Source organism: Anopheles bellator, chromosome 1, assembly GCF_943735745.2.
Source record: "Anopheles bellator chromosome 1, idAnoBellAS_SP24_06.2, whole genome shotgun sequence".
Lineage (NCBI taxonomy): Eukaryota > Metazoa > Arthropoda > Insecta > Diptera > Culicidae > Anopheles > Anopheles bellator.
Genome location: NC_071285.1, coordinates 46,964,076 through 46,979,125, shown reverse-complemented (window position 1 = coordinate 46,979,125; position 15,050 = coordinate 46,964,076). Strand labels below are relative to the sequence as shown.

The following is a 15,050-nucleotide window of genomic DNA, read 5'->3' as shown; positions in this document are numbered from 1 at the left end:
TGGTTATTTCATCACTTCCAAGGCACACACTGGGTAATGTTGTGGAGTTGCTGTTGCGCTACTCCGTGAGCCGATGCTTGTTCGTCTAATTATGGGGACCTTTAATGGGCTGTGTGTTCCCCGTCCCGCAAACCGGTCCGTGTGGTGGAGGCTGGGAAAATTCGCACTCTCACACACTACCAAGCACACGGCACAGCGTTAAACATCATCATCTTAATGGATGATGTTGAGGGTCACCGATTGCGTCAACACCGGAACACAACCCCTCCAACGACGTTCGAAACTCGCGGTTACCTTCGACTGACTGAATGGTCCGGTGGGTGATTCATTTTGCCAAATCGCGAGGTTCCACTGTCAAAAATTCGGGTTTGGTGGCGCGCACGCGTTGCTGAGCATCCCCATTCATTAGTCTGGTGTGTCGTCATATGGTTGCTACGATGATGCCAAAGTGTTGCTATGTTTGGGGTGGCTGAATTGGCGCGTTGAATTGCGGCAGTGTTCGTTTGCGCGAGCATACGCGAGCGAGCACGTGGTGGTGCTGTCGGTAGTGGTGTTTCTCGGATGGTCAGTTTTGTTGCAGTTTGTTTACATCGTAAGCCGGAAAAGACGCCGCCGCAAAGTAATGCTTATCAGACAATGCATTTTATGTCGTGTGCCGTTGACCTTAGTTTCTATGGCGGAATTTTCTACATCTTGTAAACATCATCAAAGAAACCCTTTATATAATCGCTTGTGGGTTGAATTGCTCGTTTTGATAACATAAACTCATCGCATCGCATCGCACAGTGGTACCAATACTGTTACCCATCAATCAACGAAAGGGATCAACAGCGAAGCGCAAGTACGATTTCGACATAACCGAGTGTTTCGTGGCCGCCGACGGTCGCTGTTTGTTTGTGCTCCTCCTCGTACGTTGCGCTGATCATAGTGTGAAAAATTAATTCAATTAACAATGAAAGTGGCATCGCCAATAGCGACGGTCACGGTGCTCCTGCTGTGCCTGGTGGCGCTCGAAGCGAAGCGGCTGTTCATCAATCCGTACCCGCGGTTTAAGGCGGCGCAGTTTCATCCGCAGGATGGCGACGACGTTGGAGAGCCCCTTTTTCTAACGCCGTTCATCGCCAACATGTCGCTCGAGACGGGGCGTGCCGCGGCCCGTGTCAACCATGCTGCCATTCCGGCCGACATCGAGAGCTACTCGGGATACCTGACGGTGGATAGTGCCACCAATGCCAATCTGTTTTTCTGGTACTTTCCGGCCAAGCTGGCCCCCGAGTCGGCCCCGGTAGTGCTGTGGTTGCAGGGTGGCCCCGGTGCCTCGTCGCTGTACGGTCTGTTCACGGAGAATGGCCCGTTTTCGGTGAGCAGCAAGCTGAAGATCGTGCCGCGCAAGTACAGCTGGCACCTGAACCACCATCTCCTCTACATCGATAACCCCGCCGGCACAGGGTTCAGCTTCACCGATAAGGACGAGGGTTATGCGCGGAACGAGACACAAGTCGGTGCCAATCTGTATGCAGCGCTGCAACAGTTTTTTACCCTTTTCCCGAACCTGCAACCACTGCCGTTCTTCGTGACCGGCGAATCGTACGGTGGCAAGTACGTGCCGGCCGCGGCCCACACGATCCATCTACACAATGGAAACGCGAAGCTGCACATCAACCTTGAAGGCATCGCCATCGGAAACGGTCTGTGCGACCCGTTCCATCAGCTCGTGTACGGCGACTATCTGTACCAGCTGGGATTGATTGATGCTAATACCCGCGACCAGTTCCATCAGGCGGAAGCGAAGGGTCGCGAGTGCATCTCCAAGAAGGATTTTAACTGCGCGTTTAACGTGTTCGATGAACTTATCAACGGTGATCAGTATCCGGCCGGGTCGCTGTTTAAAAACGCCTCCGGCTTCAGCACGTATTTCAACTATCTGGAGACGGAACCGGACCCGAAGGATGATTATATGGGCAAGTTTCTGCAGCAACCAGCCACCCGGAAAGCTATCCACGTAGGCAACAATACATTCCACGACTTGGAGGGGGAAAACAAGGTCGAAGATCACTTGAAGCTGGACGTGATGAACTCGGTCGTACCGTATCTGGAGGAACTACTCCGAGTGTACCGTGTCGTCATCTACAACGGCCAGCTGGACATCATCGTGGCCTACCCGCTGACAATGAACTACGTAACGAAATTAAATTTCCCTGCCCGGGACGAGTACCGGAAGGCGCCTAGGCGCATCTGGCGAGTTGACGGTGACATTGCCGGGTACGCAAAAGAGGCGGGCAACTTGGTCGAGGTGCTGGTGCGAAACGCCGGTCACATGGTGCCGAAGGACCAACCGAAATGGGCGCTGGATCTGTTGATGCGTCTTACGCACGGTAAAAGTTTTGCCTGAAAAGAAGACTGCTTGGCTTGCTTGGCCGGCCCATTCGGCTCGGCGAGAGAGAGAGAGTGGAAAATAAAGCACCCGCAGGTGGCAACTTCTGCATAAATTGTGATCGACTTCTTGGTTTTCTCTTTATTTAGCCCCATCGCTGCCATCAAACGGATTTTACACAAAGCCTCGGCACAGGGCCACTGTATGATCGACACCACACGTGATCTTCTCAACGCGCGCGTTGATCGCCACCTTCAACGGGAAAAACTGATCATTCTTGTGTCCGAACCCGAGACACGCATACCGATTGTGGCCCCACATGTACAAATCGTGCTGATCGGTGATGGCGGCCGAATGTGTAATTCCGCAGGCAATCGAAATGACCCTAGCCCGTGGGTTGAACTCGTTGCGACCGAATAATGCTGCAGGGATGAGCGTCGGAGCCGGTTGATGCTGCACATCCGGCCCGAAGCCCAGTATGCCGTAGCCCCACGAAAACACGTCTCCGTTTTCTGCATGAAAAAGAAAGGGAAGCGAAGCGTTGCGTTAACTGAAAGGCAACTGCGCGTACCGAATCACAGAACGCTTACCATTCAGCGCAAGACAGTACGATCCGGCGGCCGCTATATCGATAATTTTTCCACAATGCTTTGCAAACGGTAGATGGCGTGGGCTGTTAATTTGTGGGTTCTCGGAGGCCACCTCGCCTAGCTGTCCATACTCTGAGTTTCCCCAACCGAACAGTTCGCCTTGGTCTGATAAGAAAAAGAGATAGTTTCGTTAGTTTTCCCTCCCCAAATGGTCGTTCGTTGCACCGATGCTTACCATTTATTGCCAGCACCGTATCACAGACGCTGGAAACTTTGACAATTTTTTCACCTTCAATGTCACCGCCAACCGGACCAATCGTGTCGATCAATCCGTACCGACCTTGTCCCGTTTGGCCGTCGTCACTCCAACCGCAGGAAAACACCCGCCCCGCTTCGGTCACCAAGAGGCTGTGATCCTGTCCGCATTCAACGCCACTCACCCGATCGTCGGAACCAAGTTCAGGCACTGGCCCGATCGTGGTCACGGTGGGACTTCGAAAGTAGTCCTCGTCAGGTACGATCCGTCGGCCACACTGTCCGTACGCGTTGTTTCCGAGTGTAAGCACCGTGCCCCCGTCCGTTAGGGCAAGCAGATGGGCTCGGCCCGCAGCCACACGTACTATGCGGAACTCTCCGTTCACCGTCAGGTCAATCGGTGCCGGATAGATGAGCAGTTCAAGGGGTTTTTTGTGCACCCCGGGGGCTTTCTGCACTCCGAGCTGTCCGTCAGTGTTTATTCCTGTGCCCCATAGCGAACAGCCGTTTAAGGTGTCCTTGCCACTGGTGCCACGGGGATCCACAGCATAAATCGTGAATCCGTACCCCGAGGCGACATCCGTCACACGATGGCTTTCGGCAAAGCTGAGTCTGCTGGGATGCTGGACAAAGTCGGTATACACTTGCGCTTGTTTCTTGACCGACGTTTGCACCCCGAGCGCTCCCGTAGCAGCCAGCCCCCAAACGTACACACGCGTATCATCCGGTTTAACGATCGGGTAGCGTGTCACCGGGATGCGAGAAACATCTTGCCGGAGCACACGGAGCCTCGCACTAGACGCGTACAAACGTTTGCCACGAGGGCTTAGCTGCTTCCCGAGCGTTTTCAATCCGTGCCAGCATTGCTGGCAAATAAACACCATACTTGCAAGCGAACAAGATACCTTTCAACGGCGTCCCTCTAAACTGCCCGTTCCGTTGCCGGTTTTGTTTGCGCCTGCCCCGTCGATGTGCTGTTATGTAAACGGATATTGCGAGACGACAGCATGACGTTTGACAGCTCAGTCTGTGTTCGGCCAGCCGGGAAAAAAGTAAACAGATCGAAATCACTCTGCTCCATAGTTTATTTTAGTTCCAACATATAAAGTGTATTAAAACTCTTAAGGAATGGCAACGCGTCAGGTAGCAGAGAACAATCCCGTTACCCGTATTTACTTCTAATATGTGGTCATTCTTTTCGTTAGCTTCTCCAACGTACTATGCGCCTCGCGACATCACACCAGCGGTTCTACAGTAGAACCATCGCGCAATGCAATCGACTTTACGAGCCGGACTACCTAGAGGTAATTAGTGCAGCGCCCTCGTAGGAAGCGTACCAATTGCATATCTTTCGGCATTAAAGTAACCCGATCTCTGTGTGCCGAACACATGCCAGCATCTTCGAACAATTGCACAAGATAGATCTCGGTAGCTTCGTGCAGGGCCTCGACTGCCGCACCGGTGATACGGAACTCTCCGTAGTAAAGTAAAATTTCCCTGAGAGCACGCGCGAATGAGAGCTTTGGAATAAGAAGATTTGACGTGCTCTGGAGCATCACCATTTCCCGGAGGTACGGCGGTACTGACTTTGTCCGGGTTCGATGAGGAACCCTGGCTTGTGAGCGTCCTTCTACCGAGGATGATCTGCGTCTAGAGTTTTGGCGTGTTCTTGATTCCGATGATCTATTACTTCGTTGCGCTGATGTGGATGGTTGTTCTTGCGAAGTGTTCCGACTGGATTCATCCGATGTTCCGTCATCTGGCGGTTTTGCTCGAGAAGGCAGTTCATGCGATTGTCTGGGCACACTCTTTCGGCGGGGCATTGTCACGTTGATTGATCGCACACTAGGAACACAACAAACAGATGAAAAATCTCCAAAAATTCAGTTGGCCGATGACGCTAAAAATCCGTTACCTTCAGCCGTTTCATAAACCGTGTTCGTGTGTGTTGGTATGCGAGTCTAGCTTGGCTTGTGACGTCTAAGCTGTCAACGGGGGGAGTGCGTAAACCCTTGAATGCACACTTCATTCCGTTTCGGTTTTAGTACATGCGTGCAGTTGAAACGATGCCAAACACTGAATTCCTTTTTTGCTCTATTTTTCAGTTGCTGAAACCCAAATATCCGTTGTACGGGACGCTAAATTTTACCATCAAAGGATATGATTACCCCATTCTCGAGAGCTTTCAAAGACTGATGCACAACGTGGCCGATTCGATGGATCTGGAAATAGGCGATGCGTACGCTCATCCACCGCAAAAGCTGACCGTTCAAAAATTTAAGCCCAGCTCCAGCGTCGTCGACAGCGAGTACCAGCTAACCGTCTACGAGCGTACGGTGCAGATTGATAACGTTCAAGCGCCGTTGTACCCGATTTTCTTACGGACACTGCAAGCCGCCCTGCCGGAGGGTGTCACGCTGAGCGTGACGGAGCACACCTCGGACCATGAAGAGGCACGCTACGTGCCCGATCGTGACTTGAAAGACCTGAAGCAGCAGCTGGACGAGATGGGTGGTCCTTCGAAAACGAAGAAATGAATAAAGAGTTCAGTTCTTTGGTAGCTCTCAGTTAAACGGTGATGTTTTTAAATTTGCATAACCGCGCGTCAAGTTGTACTAAAAATTAGTGTCAGCCGTACGTTTAAATCACTACACACCGGCTCCATTGTTTTTTTCATCATAGCACCCATGGAAGCGGAACAGAAGTTTCTGCAGCTGTCGACGAAATTCCTATTTTTGAACAGTGCCGGGACCCAATCGGCGGATTATCAGCAGGAAATCAACACACTGCTGAACGAACTGAATGGATTGAATTATCGTGGATTCCGGCTTAGCGACGGCCGGGCACCGGTGCTTGTCATTGAATCGATGGTCAACATTCCACCGCAGGAGGACACACTTGTGGTGAAGGCATGCTTTTTGACAAAATGTCTTGTGCAGCGCCAGCAGGTGGTGCTATCGGAGACGGTGGTCAACCGGTTGATTGGTTGGCTGCGCGTGTGTCTCGAGCGTTGCTTCTATCAGGTGGCCTGTGAGGTACTTGAAACTATGCAACTCGTTTTGCGACAGTGCAGTGATGTCTCCAAGGTACACGCGGCGCATACTTAATTTAATTGACTTGAATTGACCCAGAATGTTTTTTTTCTTCATAGTTTTACGAATTTCTTATCTCCACCAACGGTATTCTGGTCAACGTGCTAATGGACCCTAACTATCGGCAGCAGCAACAATCAGCCAGCAAGCAAACTGATCAGTGCAGTTCGAGTGAACTGTACCTGGCTGCCCTGTTATGCATTGAGTCCGTGCTAAAGTGCTCCGAAAACGCTGGTGAAGCTTTTGCGCCTTATCTTCGTGTAGTAGGTGATGCGGTGGTGAACTTGATGTTTAAGATACGATCGGAAGATTTCACGGAACGTGCCTACTACAGTTTGACAACGTCCGCTCTGAAATGTTTCGGAATGATTGTTACGTTGGACGATGCCGGCGAGTGGACCAGTACTCAGCTTGGACGACTGATCGGGACGGCCAAAGCGTTCATGATGCACGGTATTCCCGGGGTCACAAAGCACGTTCCACAGCGAATTCCCGTGTCCCAGCAGGGCATTCCGGAACCGCAGCACATACCGATCAGCAAGGGTGGCAAGATGGCTAAGACACGTAAGACACGAACTCACGCAAAAGGCAAGAAGACTGGCAGCTCATCAACTGCAGCGGCAGGACGAGACAAACATCCGTCGACGGGCGATGCAGAGGTCAATCGGCAGCCGTATTCCGAGTCGAGCATCATGCTTGAATGTAAGAAGCACGATCACCATTCTACTGATGCTTTTTGATCATCCGCTTTAATGTTTCACAGGGACTCAGAATTCATCAGACGCGCTGCACAGCCAGACTAGTGACTCGGATTTCTCCGAAACCGAAACAGGCCTGCAGCGAGCACAAATTGATCGTAACCGGATGTCCAAATTGCGGCACGCGGCCCTAATCCTCGTTGGGACATTAGCGCAGCACGTCGAGAAACGGGTCATGTTCGGGTATTGGCACGCCCTGTTTCCGGATGAGAACCGGACACCGAGCACTGTTTCGCTGCTAAATTGCATGCTACGCGATCCGCTGCCCAGTACCCGAATTGCAGCAATCCAAGCCACGGCATTCATGCTGTACCGCTCGAAACCATTCCTAGTGCAGGCCGAAAGCAGTAAGAAACCTCTGATGTCCTTTACGCCGTTTTCTGTCACACTCGGGAATATGGTGATCGAGACGTACGCCATGATGACGCAAGCGCTGGCGCAAGAAAGTAATCTTAGCGTGCTGACGCAGCTCCTTAAGTGCCTAACGGTGCTGGTACAGGCCACACCATTCCATCGGCTGCGCCCCGGTATAGCGACCGAGTTTGTTACCATCGTCCAACCACTGGTCAGGCACCGTGATCCAACGATCAAAGTGGCGGCACTAATGGTGATGGGATTCCTCATCTCGGTGCCCGACATGACCGAGGAGATTGCGGGCCTCGTCGGCATCGAGCAGGTCGAGGTGCCACCCACAGGAAACGAGGCACGCAGCAAACCAATCATCAAAGCGTAAGGGGCAGCGGAGATGAAACGGATCGGGTATGGATTATAATGATACCGTTGCGTTTCCAGCCTTCACCTACAACAACTTGGTCCGGAAGAGGAAGAAGAAGCCTGCGAATCGGACACCGAGGAAACGGAAACAGTGCGAACGCACCCCGACGGACAGTCCGCAGGGAGCGAATCGATTTCCTGGCTGTTGCAGGTGGCGTTAGAAAATCTGGGCATCGGTGCGGCCCCATCTTCCGTGATGCCCGTGCGGATGGAATGCTTGCAGGTACTATGTGCTATGGCCAGTCATTACTCGCTGCTCCGCAAGCACCTTAGACTCGTGGCACAGGCGCTAGTGAATGCTTTCGGTGACCCGGTGACGGAGGTTAAACTTGTCGCGGGTCGGGTTCTCGATTTAGTCGGTCACGCTGTTCATACATCGTTGCTATCGAAAGGTACGAGACTCCCCGGTCGAGAATTGAGTGATCGATAACGACGTTGTTTTTCCCTTTTCGCCAGATACCGTCGATACGGAGGAACTCAACAAGGCCGTACAGTTTTGGAACGTCATCCTCCCGACGGCGACAGAACAGATCCAAGACGTTTATCTGTTTCCCAACCTGCGCTCGGCTTGCTGCGACGCATTGGGAAACATTGGGGTGCATGTATTTGAAAAGTTTCCGGTAAGATTGCGCCAATCATCGAAGACGGTCATTGCTTGACATCCATTGCCTTTGTTAATCCCTTTGTATTGTGTGTGTAGCGCGATCGACAGCTGGCACTGGTTTCGATGCTGACCGGGTGTACCTTCGACGATGACAGTGGCATAGCGGCCGCAGCCGCACGAGCCCTTTCCGTGTACATTCTATTTCCGTCGTTGCGTGACGACGCCTGCTACGTGGAGAATACGATCGATTCGATCCTGCGCATCTTACGCGACCCCAATCTGAATGCACGCATCAAAACGAGCTGGTCACTCGGTAACGTGACCGATGCGCTAATCCTGAACCATCAGCACAACCAACGGGCACTTACCGAGGGTCCGGTGGCCGAAGAACGGGGGTCGGCGACGACCAGTGACTCTATGCTGAAGAGCATCCTCGAGGCGGCCCTGGAATCGGCACGCGACAACGATAAGGTGCGCAGCAACGCCGTGAGGACGATTGGCAATGTATTGCGGCTGCTGCGTGCGGCACATTTTGAGCAGGAGCAGGGCGTTTGGCCAAGCCTCAGGGACGCGGCGATCGAACGCTTGGTACAGAATGCGTCGGCCGCGGGTGGTGTTAATGTGAAGGTAAAGTGGAACGCCTGCTACGCCCTGGCGAACATGCAGAAAAACGAAAGCTTCTTCATGGCCACGGGTGGCTGGTGTGCGGCGTGGCAGAAGCGCGTCTTTCCCGCACTCTGCGAGGTCGTTGTAAATTGTCCCAACTTTAAGGTACGCATCAATGCGGCCCAAGCTCTAACGGCGCCCGATCGCCGTTCCTACTATGGTGGTTCACACTTTATCGCGGTCTGGACAGCGCTGCTGCAAGCTCTGGAACAGTCAGACAATCTGCTCGACTACAACGAGTACAAGCGGCGCGACACGCTCCAGCAGCAGCTTTGCCTCTCGCTGGCCCACTGTCTGCGGTTGGCTTCCGGCGATGACGTTAGCCCGATGGCTGCCGTCCTGCTGCCACTGTATGATGCCGTCCGCCAAAATTGGGTGCGTGTAGTCAATCGGATATTGCCGGAGAAAAGCGCCCTGCTTCTCGAAGCGCACCATGTACTGTTGGAGCAACGACGACCACAGGGCAGGAAGGAACGTTTGCCTAACGAATCGGTTCCGGACTCAGCCTGGAACCTACTGCTGAAGTGCTTTGACTGTGGCGATCGTGGCCTCGAGGAAAAGTGAAAAATAAAAATGTCCAACACGCGGAACCGTGGCTCGTCCGTAGAACATCGAGTTGGTGCTATGACGGCTCTGTCCATTATGATCCAAATCCAAACTCATGAAACCGACCGAATTTGAAACTATTTTACTTTATTCTGCTTGTGAAGTGCCGGGTGCAACCAAACCATCGTCAGCAACCATTGGTGTGGCGTCTGCCGTCTGTGGCGGTATTCGGGCCGCATTCAGCAGTTTAGCGCACGTTTGATGTAGCAACGGTTCACCGTCCATCGCGTCACACATACTCCGGCAGAGCTCCTCAATGAAGGACTCCTCGAACCGAGCCTCCTGCACCGCATGGCGTATGATTTGTTCGTCGATCGGGCCGATCAGGAAAAAGATCGCCTCGAGTAGCTCGGCCGATGCAGTTTCCACATCAAACTCTTCCCCGTCATCCACGTCCTCACCATTCAGCTCACGCGGCTGTCGATCGTTGGTCGCCAATGACTCAGTTCTGGAGTTACTTGTCGTCGCTACCAGCAGACCGTAGATTCGTACCATGGTAATGAAGGAGTCGGCATGGAAGTGGTACATAATGCCACTGTAGATGTTGTTCACGCACACCAGAATGCAGACGTGGTTCTTGGTGAGCGGAAATAGCATACTCTGGCCACTCAGGGCCACCAGCACGCGGTAAACGCATTGCACCAGTTCCTCTACGTGCGGTTCGTAGAGCTCGTTCGCGTTCACCACAAAGTGCTCGTGAATTTCCATGAAACGACGCAACGTTTTAAGATCCGTCACCGTTAGTGCGTCCTCCTCGAAGCCAGTATCTGGCCTCGCGGCTGCAGGTGGATAGAGTTGCCGGAATGCTTCGAAAAGGCCCACCGGGAGGCAACTTTTGGCAAACAGCCGATAGAACTCGTTCAACTGCGCGTAGTCTACTTCGGCCTCGGTGAATCGGTTGATCATGGCACTGATCGTTTCCACCGTGTGCTCAAGTAGCGCCCGATTGGTGCTGGTAGCGAGGATGAGGGACAGCTTCTCCGTCAGATTGTCGGCCCTTTTCATCACACCGAACCAGCAGTAGCGTTCGTCATCCGAGCGATCGAACAGGGTCGTAAGTGTTCGCATTAACTGGACCAACGTCGGGCTGTCGGAGACGGCCAGGAAGTCACACAGGGCCAACAGTAGCTCACTCTGCCGGTGCAGAAGATCGTGCATCTCTTCCACGCAGCACATGTTGCCGACGATTCCAATCAGAATCTCCACCAACCGGTAGTCCTTCGAGCGGGCGGCAAGTGCCAGGAACAGTTCGACGGCTTCCTGTTGCAGCAAAAACCGCACCACGTCCGGTTCGATCGTCATGTCCCAGAGGTTGCACAGATCACGCTCAAAGTCGTCGTCGGCCTCGAGCGGCTGCTGATCGGTAAGCTGGGAGAGCCTCAGGACGGTAGACAGGACGAAGCGCTCCGAGAACATGGTTTCACCGATTCGGTCACCTTTTAAGGTTTGTAATTTTTCCTTCAACTTGGCCTCATCATCTTCATCGTCCGCTTGGTTTGTAGCGCCGTCGTACTCTTTCTGCGGGGCGCTTTCAGCATCAACCGACGGCACGGCATTTGATTCGATCTTTTTGTCACAACCACTCTGCGAATCCTCTTGCTTGCCATCGTTACGATCAGCTTTTGTTGGTTTAGCTTCACTGCTGTCCATTACATCCTGGGTGGGGGCGTGGGTTTCAACACTTGGTTCAGACATTCTTTTTAAAAAAGCCAAACATTTAACCCGTCTCGACGATGTAAACAACTGTCCGCCGGTTGCTTTCGGCTGTGTCAGTGTTGCCAAAGCACTCGAATCCCATTCGCGGATTTACTGACGCTGGTTTCTATTTATTTCTAATAACATTTCGCTGTTTTTGTCCTCTCATTATTTTGATTATTTTAGTTCCACTATTCATATACTTCATTCTAACTAATTCATCAGCTAAATATGAGGTAAAGAATGGTGTAACAGAACGAATGGATGAAAGTTAAAGCCAAGTTCGTTAAAAAGCAATTACTCATGTCATCATTTCTTTGCGCTGTCAGTTTTGCCGGTTGACTATCAGATGGTTTCGTAGGTCGTTAGCGGGCTCCATCGCTTTTTACATTAAAGCCGCGACCACTTGCCGAAGTAAGTGCATATTGTGATACTGCGTTCAGTGAACTAATGAAACGATTTATCTTTTAGCTGCCCGGAAGTATCTGCATCCCTGCGCTTGACTGAGAAGACTGAGCCGGATGATTGCCGGTATTCTTGGGGCCGGCATTGTACCAAGATGGGTAACGGTTCCGTGGCCTACGCTGATTCCCGCGTTGCGCAAGGCATGCGCATTCAATCATACAGTGGCCGCTGCCGATTGCTTTTCGTTTCACGGTCAGTGGCCCACTGATGAGCGAGAGCAGTTTGGCGCCGATATGCGCATAGTTCCCCAGTTCATCGACCAGAATGAGGAAGGCCGATTAATGGACGAAATCGATCCGTACTTACGGCGGTTGCGGTACGAGTTTGATCACTGGGATGATGCGATTCATGGGTACCGGGAGACGGAACGGAAACACTGGCAGCCCGCAAACCGTGCCATATTGGATCGAATCGCGGCAGATGCGTTCAACGGAAACGCTATGCCGTACGTTCATGTTCTCGACCTGGCCGAAGAAGGAGTTATAAAACCACATGTTGATAGCGTTCGGGTACATATTGTGAAATACTTTGCTTTTCTCGCTGTCAACTCGGTTTCTTTTTATCTTTGCCTCTACAATGGTTTTGCGCGCGGCCGTTTTGGAGGGCAGTTCTGTGGTAGTACCATTGCCGGCATCAGCCTGCTGTCGGATTCGGTGATGCGTTTGGTACGCACCAACGACGAGGAGCAGACGAACGAGGAGTACCGGCAAATTTTTTCCCAACACCAAGACGCCAAGTATTGGGCAGATGTTTTGCTGCCACGCTACTCGCTGTACGTAATGAGGTAAATCCGGCACCGGCGATGCCACAATATGTGCACAGTTTATTGATCGTTATTGAATCATTTCAGAGACACGGCTCGCTACAAGTTTACCCACGAAATACTATCCAATGCAGAATCCGTCTTTCGCCAGCGAGAAATCCGAAAAACACGCCGGGTGTCGATCATTTGTCGGAACGAACCAGAATGAGCATCGCTTCTGCTAGTCGCTAGTGTAATTGTGCGTTCGGTAAATGAATAACGTTTTAAGCGCATAATCGAAGGCATATCCGTGTAGTAGTGTAGTAGGTGGTGTCTCTTATAGCTTCGGTTTCGGAATTGTGTCTGGCATGATCTTGTACACCAGCTTGTGCGCCTGGTCGTAATACGGATTGGTTGCGTCACGGACCCGTGCCATCCACTCCGTCAGTTTGGGGCGCCCGGCACACGGATCGTAGCCAGCCATCTCTGTCAGCATGTGAAATGTGGGTGAGAAATCGTCAAGGGACAAGTCAACACCTACTCAGCGGGAACCACTCACTTGCTTGCTCAATCTCGCAGGCGGCCAGCAGATCGGCAACCGAAATCTCGTCTCCGGCAATGTACGGGGAGCCGTGGCCCAGATATTCGCTCTCGATAAAATCGAGACATTTTTCCATCTGCTCGCGGTACTGGTCGGCTCGCTTTGGGTCGACCGCCGTGCCCATTAGGCGCGGCCGTAGCCATACGTACTGAAAGAAGGTGGCGCAAGCGGCCCGCGTGTTGTGGTGCTGCCACTCGAGATACTCGTCAACGCGCGCCTGCCGGCGACTTTCGGCCGGAAACCAGTGATCAGGCAAAGTGTACTCGCGGGCCAAATAGCGAATGATGGCGACACTCTCGGCGAGCTTGATCTTGCTGTCGGTAATGCAGGGTACCTTTTGGAAGCGATTTATTTCCTTAAACTGCTCGGTAAGATGTTCGCCTGGTTCGAATGGTGAGCGCAAAAGGTTAGAACGGTCAGAAAGTGTCTTGCGCCCGATTTGTCTTGCCCACCTTTGCCCAGATTTACCAGGCACTTTTCGTAAGGAATTTTCGTTTTCTCTAGCAGAATCCATAGCGCCCGAGAAGGTTGCGACATCAAGTCGTAGTACAGTTTTAACGCTTTCGCCATTATTCCGCTGGCCGGATCGGATGAGCACCTAAACTGAAGCGACTGGAAGCTAAAAATGGTACGCACAATCTACTTCAGCACCTTCGGTCAAAGTGCAACCGGTATCGCGCTGTGCGTGTGTTGGTGGCGATAGCGCTGTTTACAAGATGTTTGAGCTTTTGCTTGTCACCCTACGATATGGTCACAGGGTGACGGGTGTTTATTGTCCGGCAAATTTTTTTGGTGGTTAATTCTAACACTCGCATGAAAACCAACTAAATCGCCCATTTGCTACCTGTACCAAGTTCGGTTAATCAGATTCGCAAATTTAATTTGTTAATCGCACGTTAATTTATTTCCGATTGCAGGATTGCAATAATGATCGCATGGCTTTTCAGGAGTCTTCCGGAACCACTGGGGTCTGGATATGTTCCGGTGCAAGCCGGTACACGGTCCGATGTGCCTCATCGTAGAATGGATTCGTGGCCGCACGGACGGCGGCCATCCACTGTGCCATACGCGGCCGATCGGAACAGGGATCATAGCCGACCACTTTGGCCTGTTCGATTTCACACGCCGCAGAAAGATCGGCCACGGTGATACCGCTACCGGTTATCGATGGTCCACTCGGACCATCCTGCAGCAGCTCGTTCTCAAAGAAGTTCAGTACTTCGACCATTCGCTGCTTCAAGCGATCCGCTTTGCTCGGTTCGACGTTTTTTCCCGTTACAGGGCCCAGCCAGACGTAGAAGAAATAGAGTGAGACGGCGGCCCGTACGTTTAGATGCTGCCAGGAGAGGTACTCATCGATCCGCGCCTGCCGTAGCGAATCGCCAAGCGGATACCAGTGCGCCGGAACATCATATTCGCGAGCCAGATAACGAAAGATTGCTATGCTCTCCGCCAGCCGAAAGTCGCCGTGCTCTGCGATGCACGGTACCTTACCAAAGCGGTTCACGTTGGCACGGTACTGATCAGTTTTATTTTCGACTGTATTGGACGGTAAATTCTATTAATTTTCACTTATGTATAGGACAAGAACAGATTCTTACATTTTCGCAGAGCGATCGGGCATGGTGTGTAAGGTATTTTGTTCGTCCCCAAGAAGATGTACAGGGCCCGGGACGGTTGCGACATGAAGTCATAGTACAGCTTTAGACCTCTGCGACTCATCGTAACTTTGCCAGTTCACCCACTGCTGTGAAACATCGTCCGAATGGTAGATAAAGCCTCCAAACCGAGCAATACAGGGTGGTCGAGACACTATGCAAATCATAGG

At 52.2% G+C, this 15,050-nt stretch overlaps 8 protein-coding genes across 9 annotated transcripts in view; 4 read left to right on the top strand and 4 right to left on the bottom strand.

The window, feature by feature from the left end:
• The first annotated feature begins 882 nt into the window (after positions 1-882).
• Positions 883-2,479, top strand: LOC131205687 (venom serine carboxypeptidase). The gene has a single exon (XM_058197898.1). It carries the CDS (start codon positions 953-955, stop codon positions 2,390-2,392), a length of 1,440 nt encoding a protein of 479 aa, XP_058053881.1. The 5' UTR covers positions 883-952; the 3' UTR covers positions 2,393-2,479.
• A 41-nt stretch (positions 2,480-2,520) lies between these two features.
• LOC131216207 (RCC1-like G exchanging factor-like protein) lies at positions 2,521-4,171 on the bottom strand. Its single transcript, XM_058210632.1, has 3 exons — positions 3,200-4,171; positions 2,965-3,129; positions 2,521-2,886 (listed from the first exon to the last, which is right to left on the bottom strand). Exons 1-3 carry the CDS (start codon positions 4,101-4,103, stop codon positions 2,549-2,551), a joined length of 1,407 nt encoding a protein of 468 aa, XP_058066615.1. The 5' UTR covers positions 4,104-4,171; the 3' UTR covers positions 2,521-2,548.
• Positions 4,172-4,254: 83 nt separating this feature from the next.
• LOC131214933 (large ribosomal subunit protein mL48) lies at positions 4,255-5,756 on the top strand. The gene is made up of 3 exons (XM_058209280.1): positions 4,255-4,362; positions 4,425-4,523; positions 5,325-5,756. The coding sequence occupies exons 1-3, from the start codon at positions 4,348-4,350 to the stop codon at positions 5,754-5,756; spliced, it is 546 nt and encodes a 181-aa protein (XP_058065263.1). The 5' UTR covers positions 4,255-4,347.
• Positions 5,757-5,906: 150 nt separating this feature from the next.
• LOC131215742 (HEAT repeat-containing protein 6) lies at positions 5,907-9,677 on the top strand. Its single transcript, XM_058210136.1, has 6 exons — positions 5,907-6,305; positions 6,371-7,013; positions 7,075-7,798; positions 7,862-8,235; positions 8,300-8,463; positions 8,544-9,677. The coding sequence occupies exons 1-6, from the start codon at positions 5,907-5,909 to the stop codon at positions 9,675-9,677; spliced, it is 3,438 nt and encodes a 1,145-aa protein (XP_058066119.1).
• A 129-nt stretch (positions 9,678-9,806) lies between these two features.
• LOC131215741 (uncharacterized) lies at positions 9,807-11,407 on the bottom strand. Its single transcript, XM_058210134.1, has one exon. The coding sequence runs from the start codon at positions 11,367-11,369 to the stop codon at positions 9,807-9,809; it is 1,563 nt and encodes a 520-aa protein (XP_058066117.1). The 5' UTR covers positions 11,370-11,407.
• Positions 11,408-11,760: 353 nt separating this feature from the next.
• Positions 11,761-12,921, top strand: LOC131216280 (alpha-ketoglutarate-dependent dioxygenase alkB homolog 7, mitochondrial). Its single transcript, XM_058210731.1, has 4 exons — positions 11,761-11,828; positions 11,886-12,388; positions 12,488-12,663; positions 12,730-12,921. Exons 2-4 carry the CDS (start codon positions 11,936-11,938, stop codon positions 12,848-12,850), a joined length of 750 nt encoding a protein of 249 aa, XP_058066714.1. The 5' UTR covers positions 11,761-11,828; positions 11,886-11,935; the 3' UTR covers positions 12,851-12,921.
• LOC131216281 (glutathione S-transferase theta-1-like) lies at positions 12,663-13,884 on the bottom strand. Its single transcript, XM_058210732.1, has 3 exons — positions 13,675-13,884; positions 13,181-13,603; positions 12,663-13,107 (listed from the first exon to the last, which is right to left on the bottom strand). Exons 1-3 carry the CDS (start codon positions 13,790-13,792, stop codon positions 12,959-12,961), a joined length of 690 nt encoding a protein of 229 aa, XP_058066715.1. The 5' UTR covers positions 13,793-13,884; the 3' UTR covers positions 12,663-12,958.
• Positions 13,885-13,992: 108 nt separating this feature from the next.
• The window catches only part of LOC131211704 (glutathione S-transferase theta-1-like), a 1,593-nt gene continuing 535 nt past the window's right edge, over positions 13,993-15,050 (bottom strand). Inside the window, exons 2-3 of one of the 2 annotated variants that reach the window (XM_058205288.1) lie at positions 14,824-15,034; positions 13,993-14,761 (exon numbers count right to left, since the gene is read on the bottom strand). In XM_058205288.1, coding sequence (XP_058061271.1) covers positions 14,166-14,761; positions 14,824-14,944 — 717 coding nt within the window. In that variant the 5' untranslated portion in view covers positions 14,945-15,034 and the 3' untranslated portion in view covers positions 13,993-14,165. Of the gene's footprint in view, positions 14,762-14,823; positions 15,045-15,050 lie in introns of those variants that run through there. The other variant, XM_058205296.1, reaches the window with a different exon arrangement.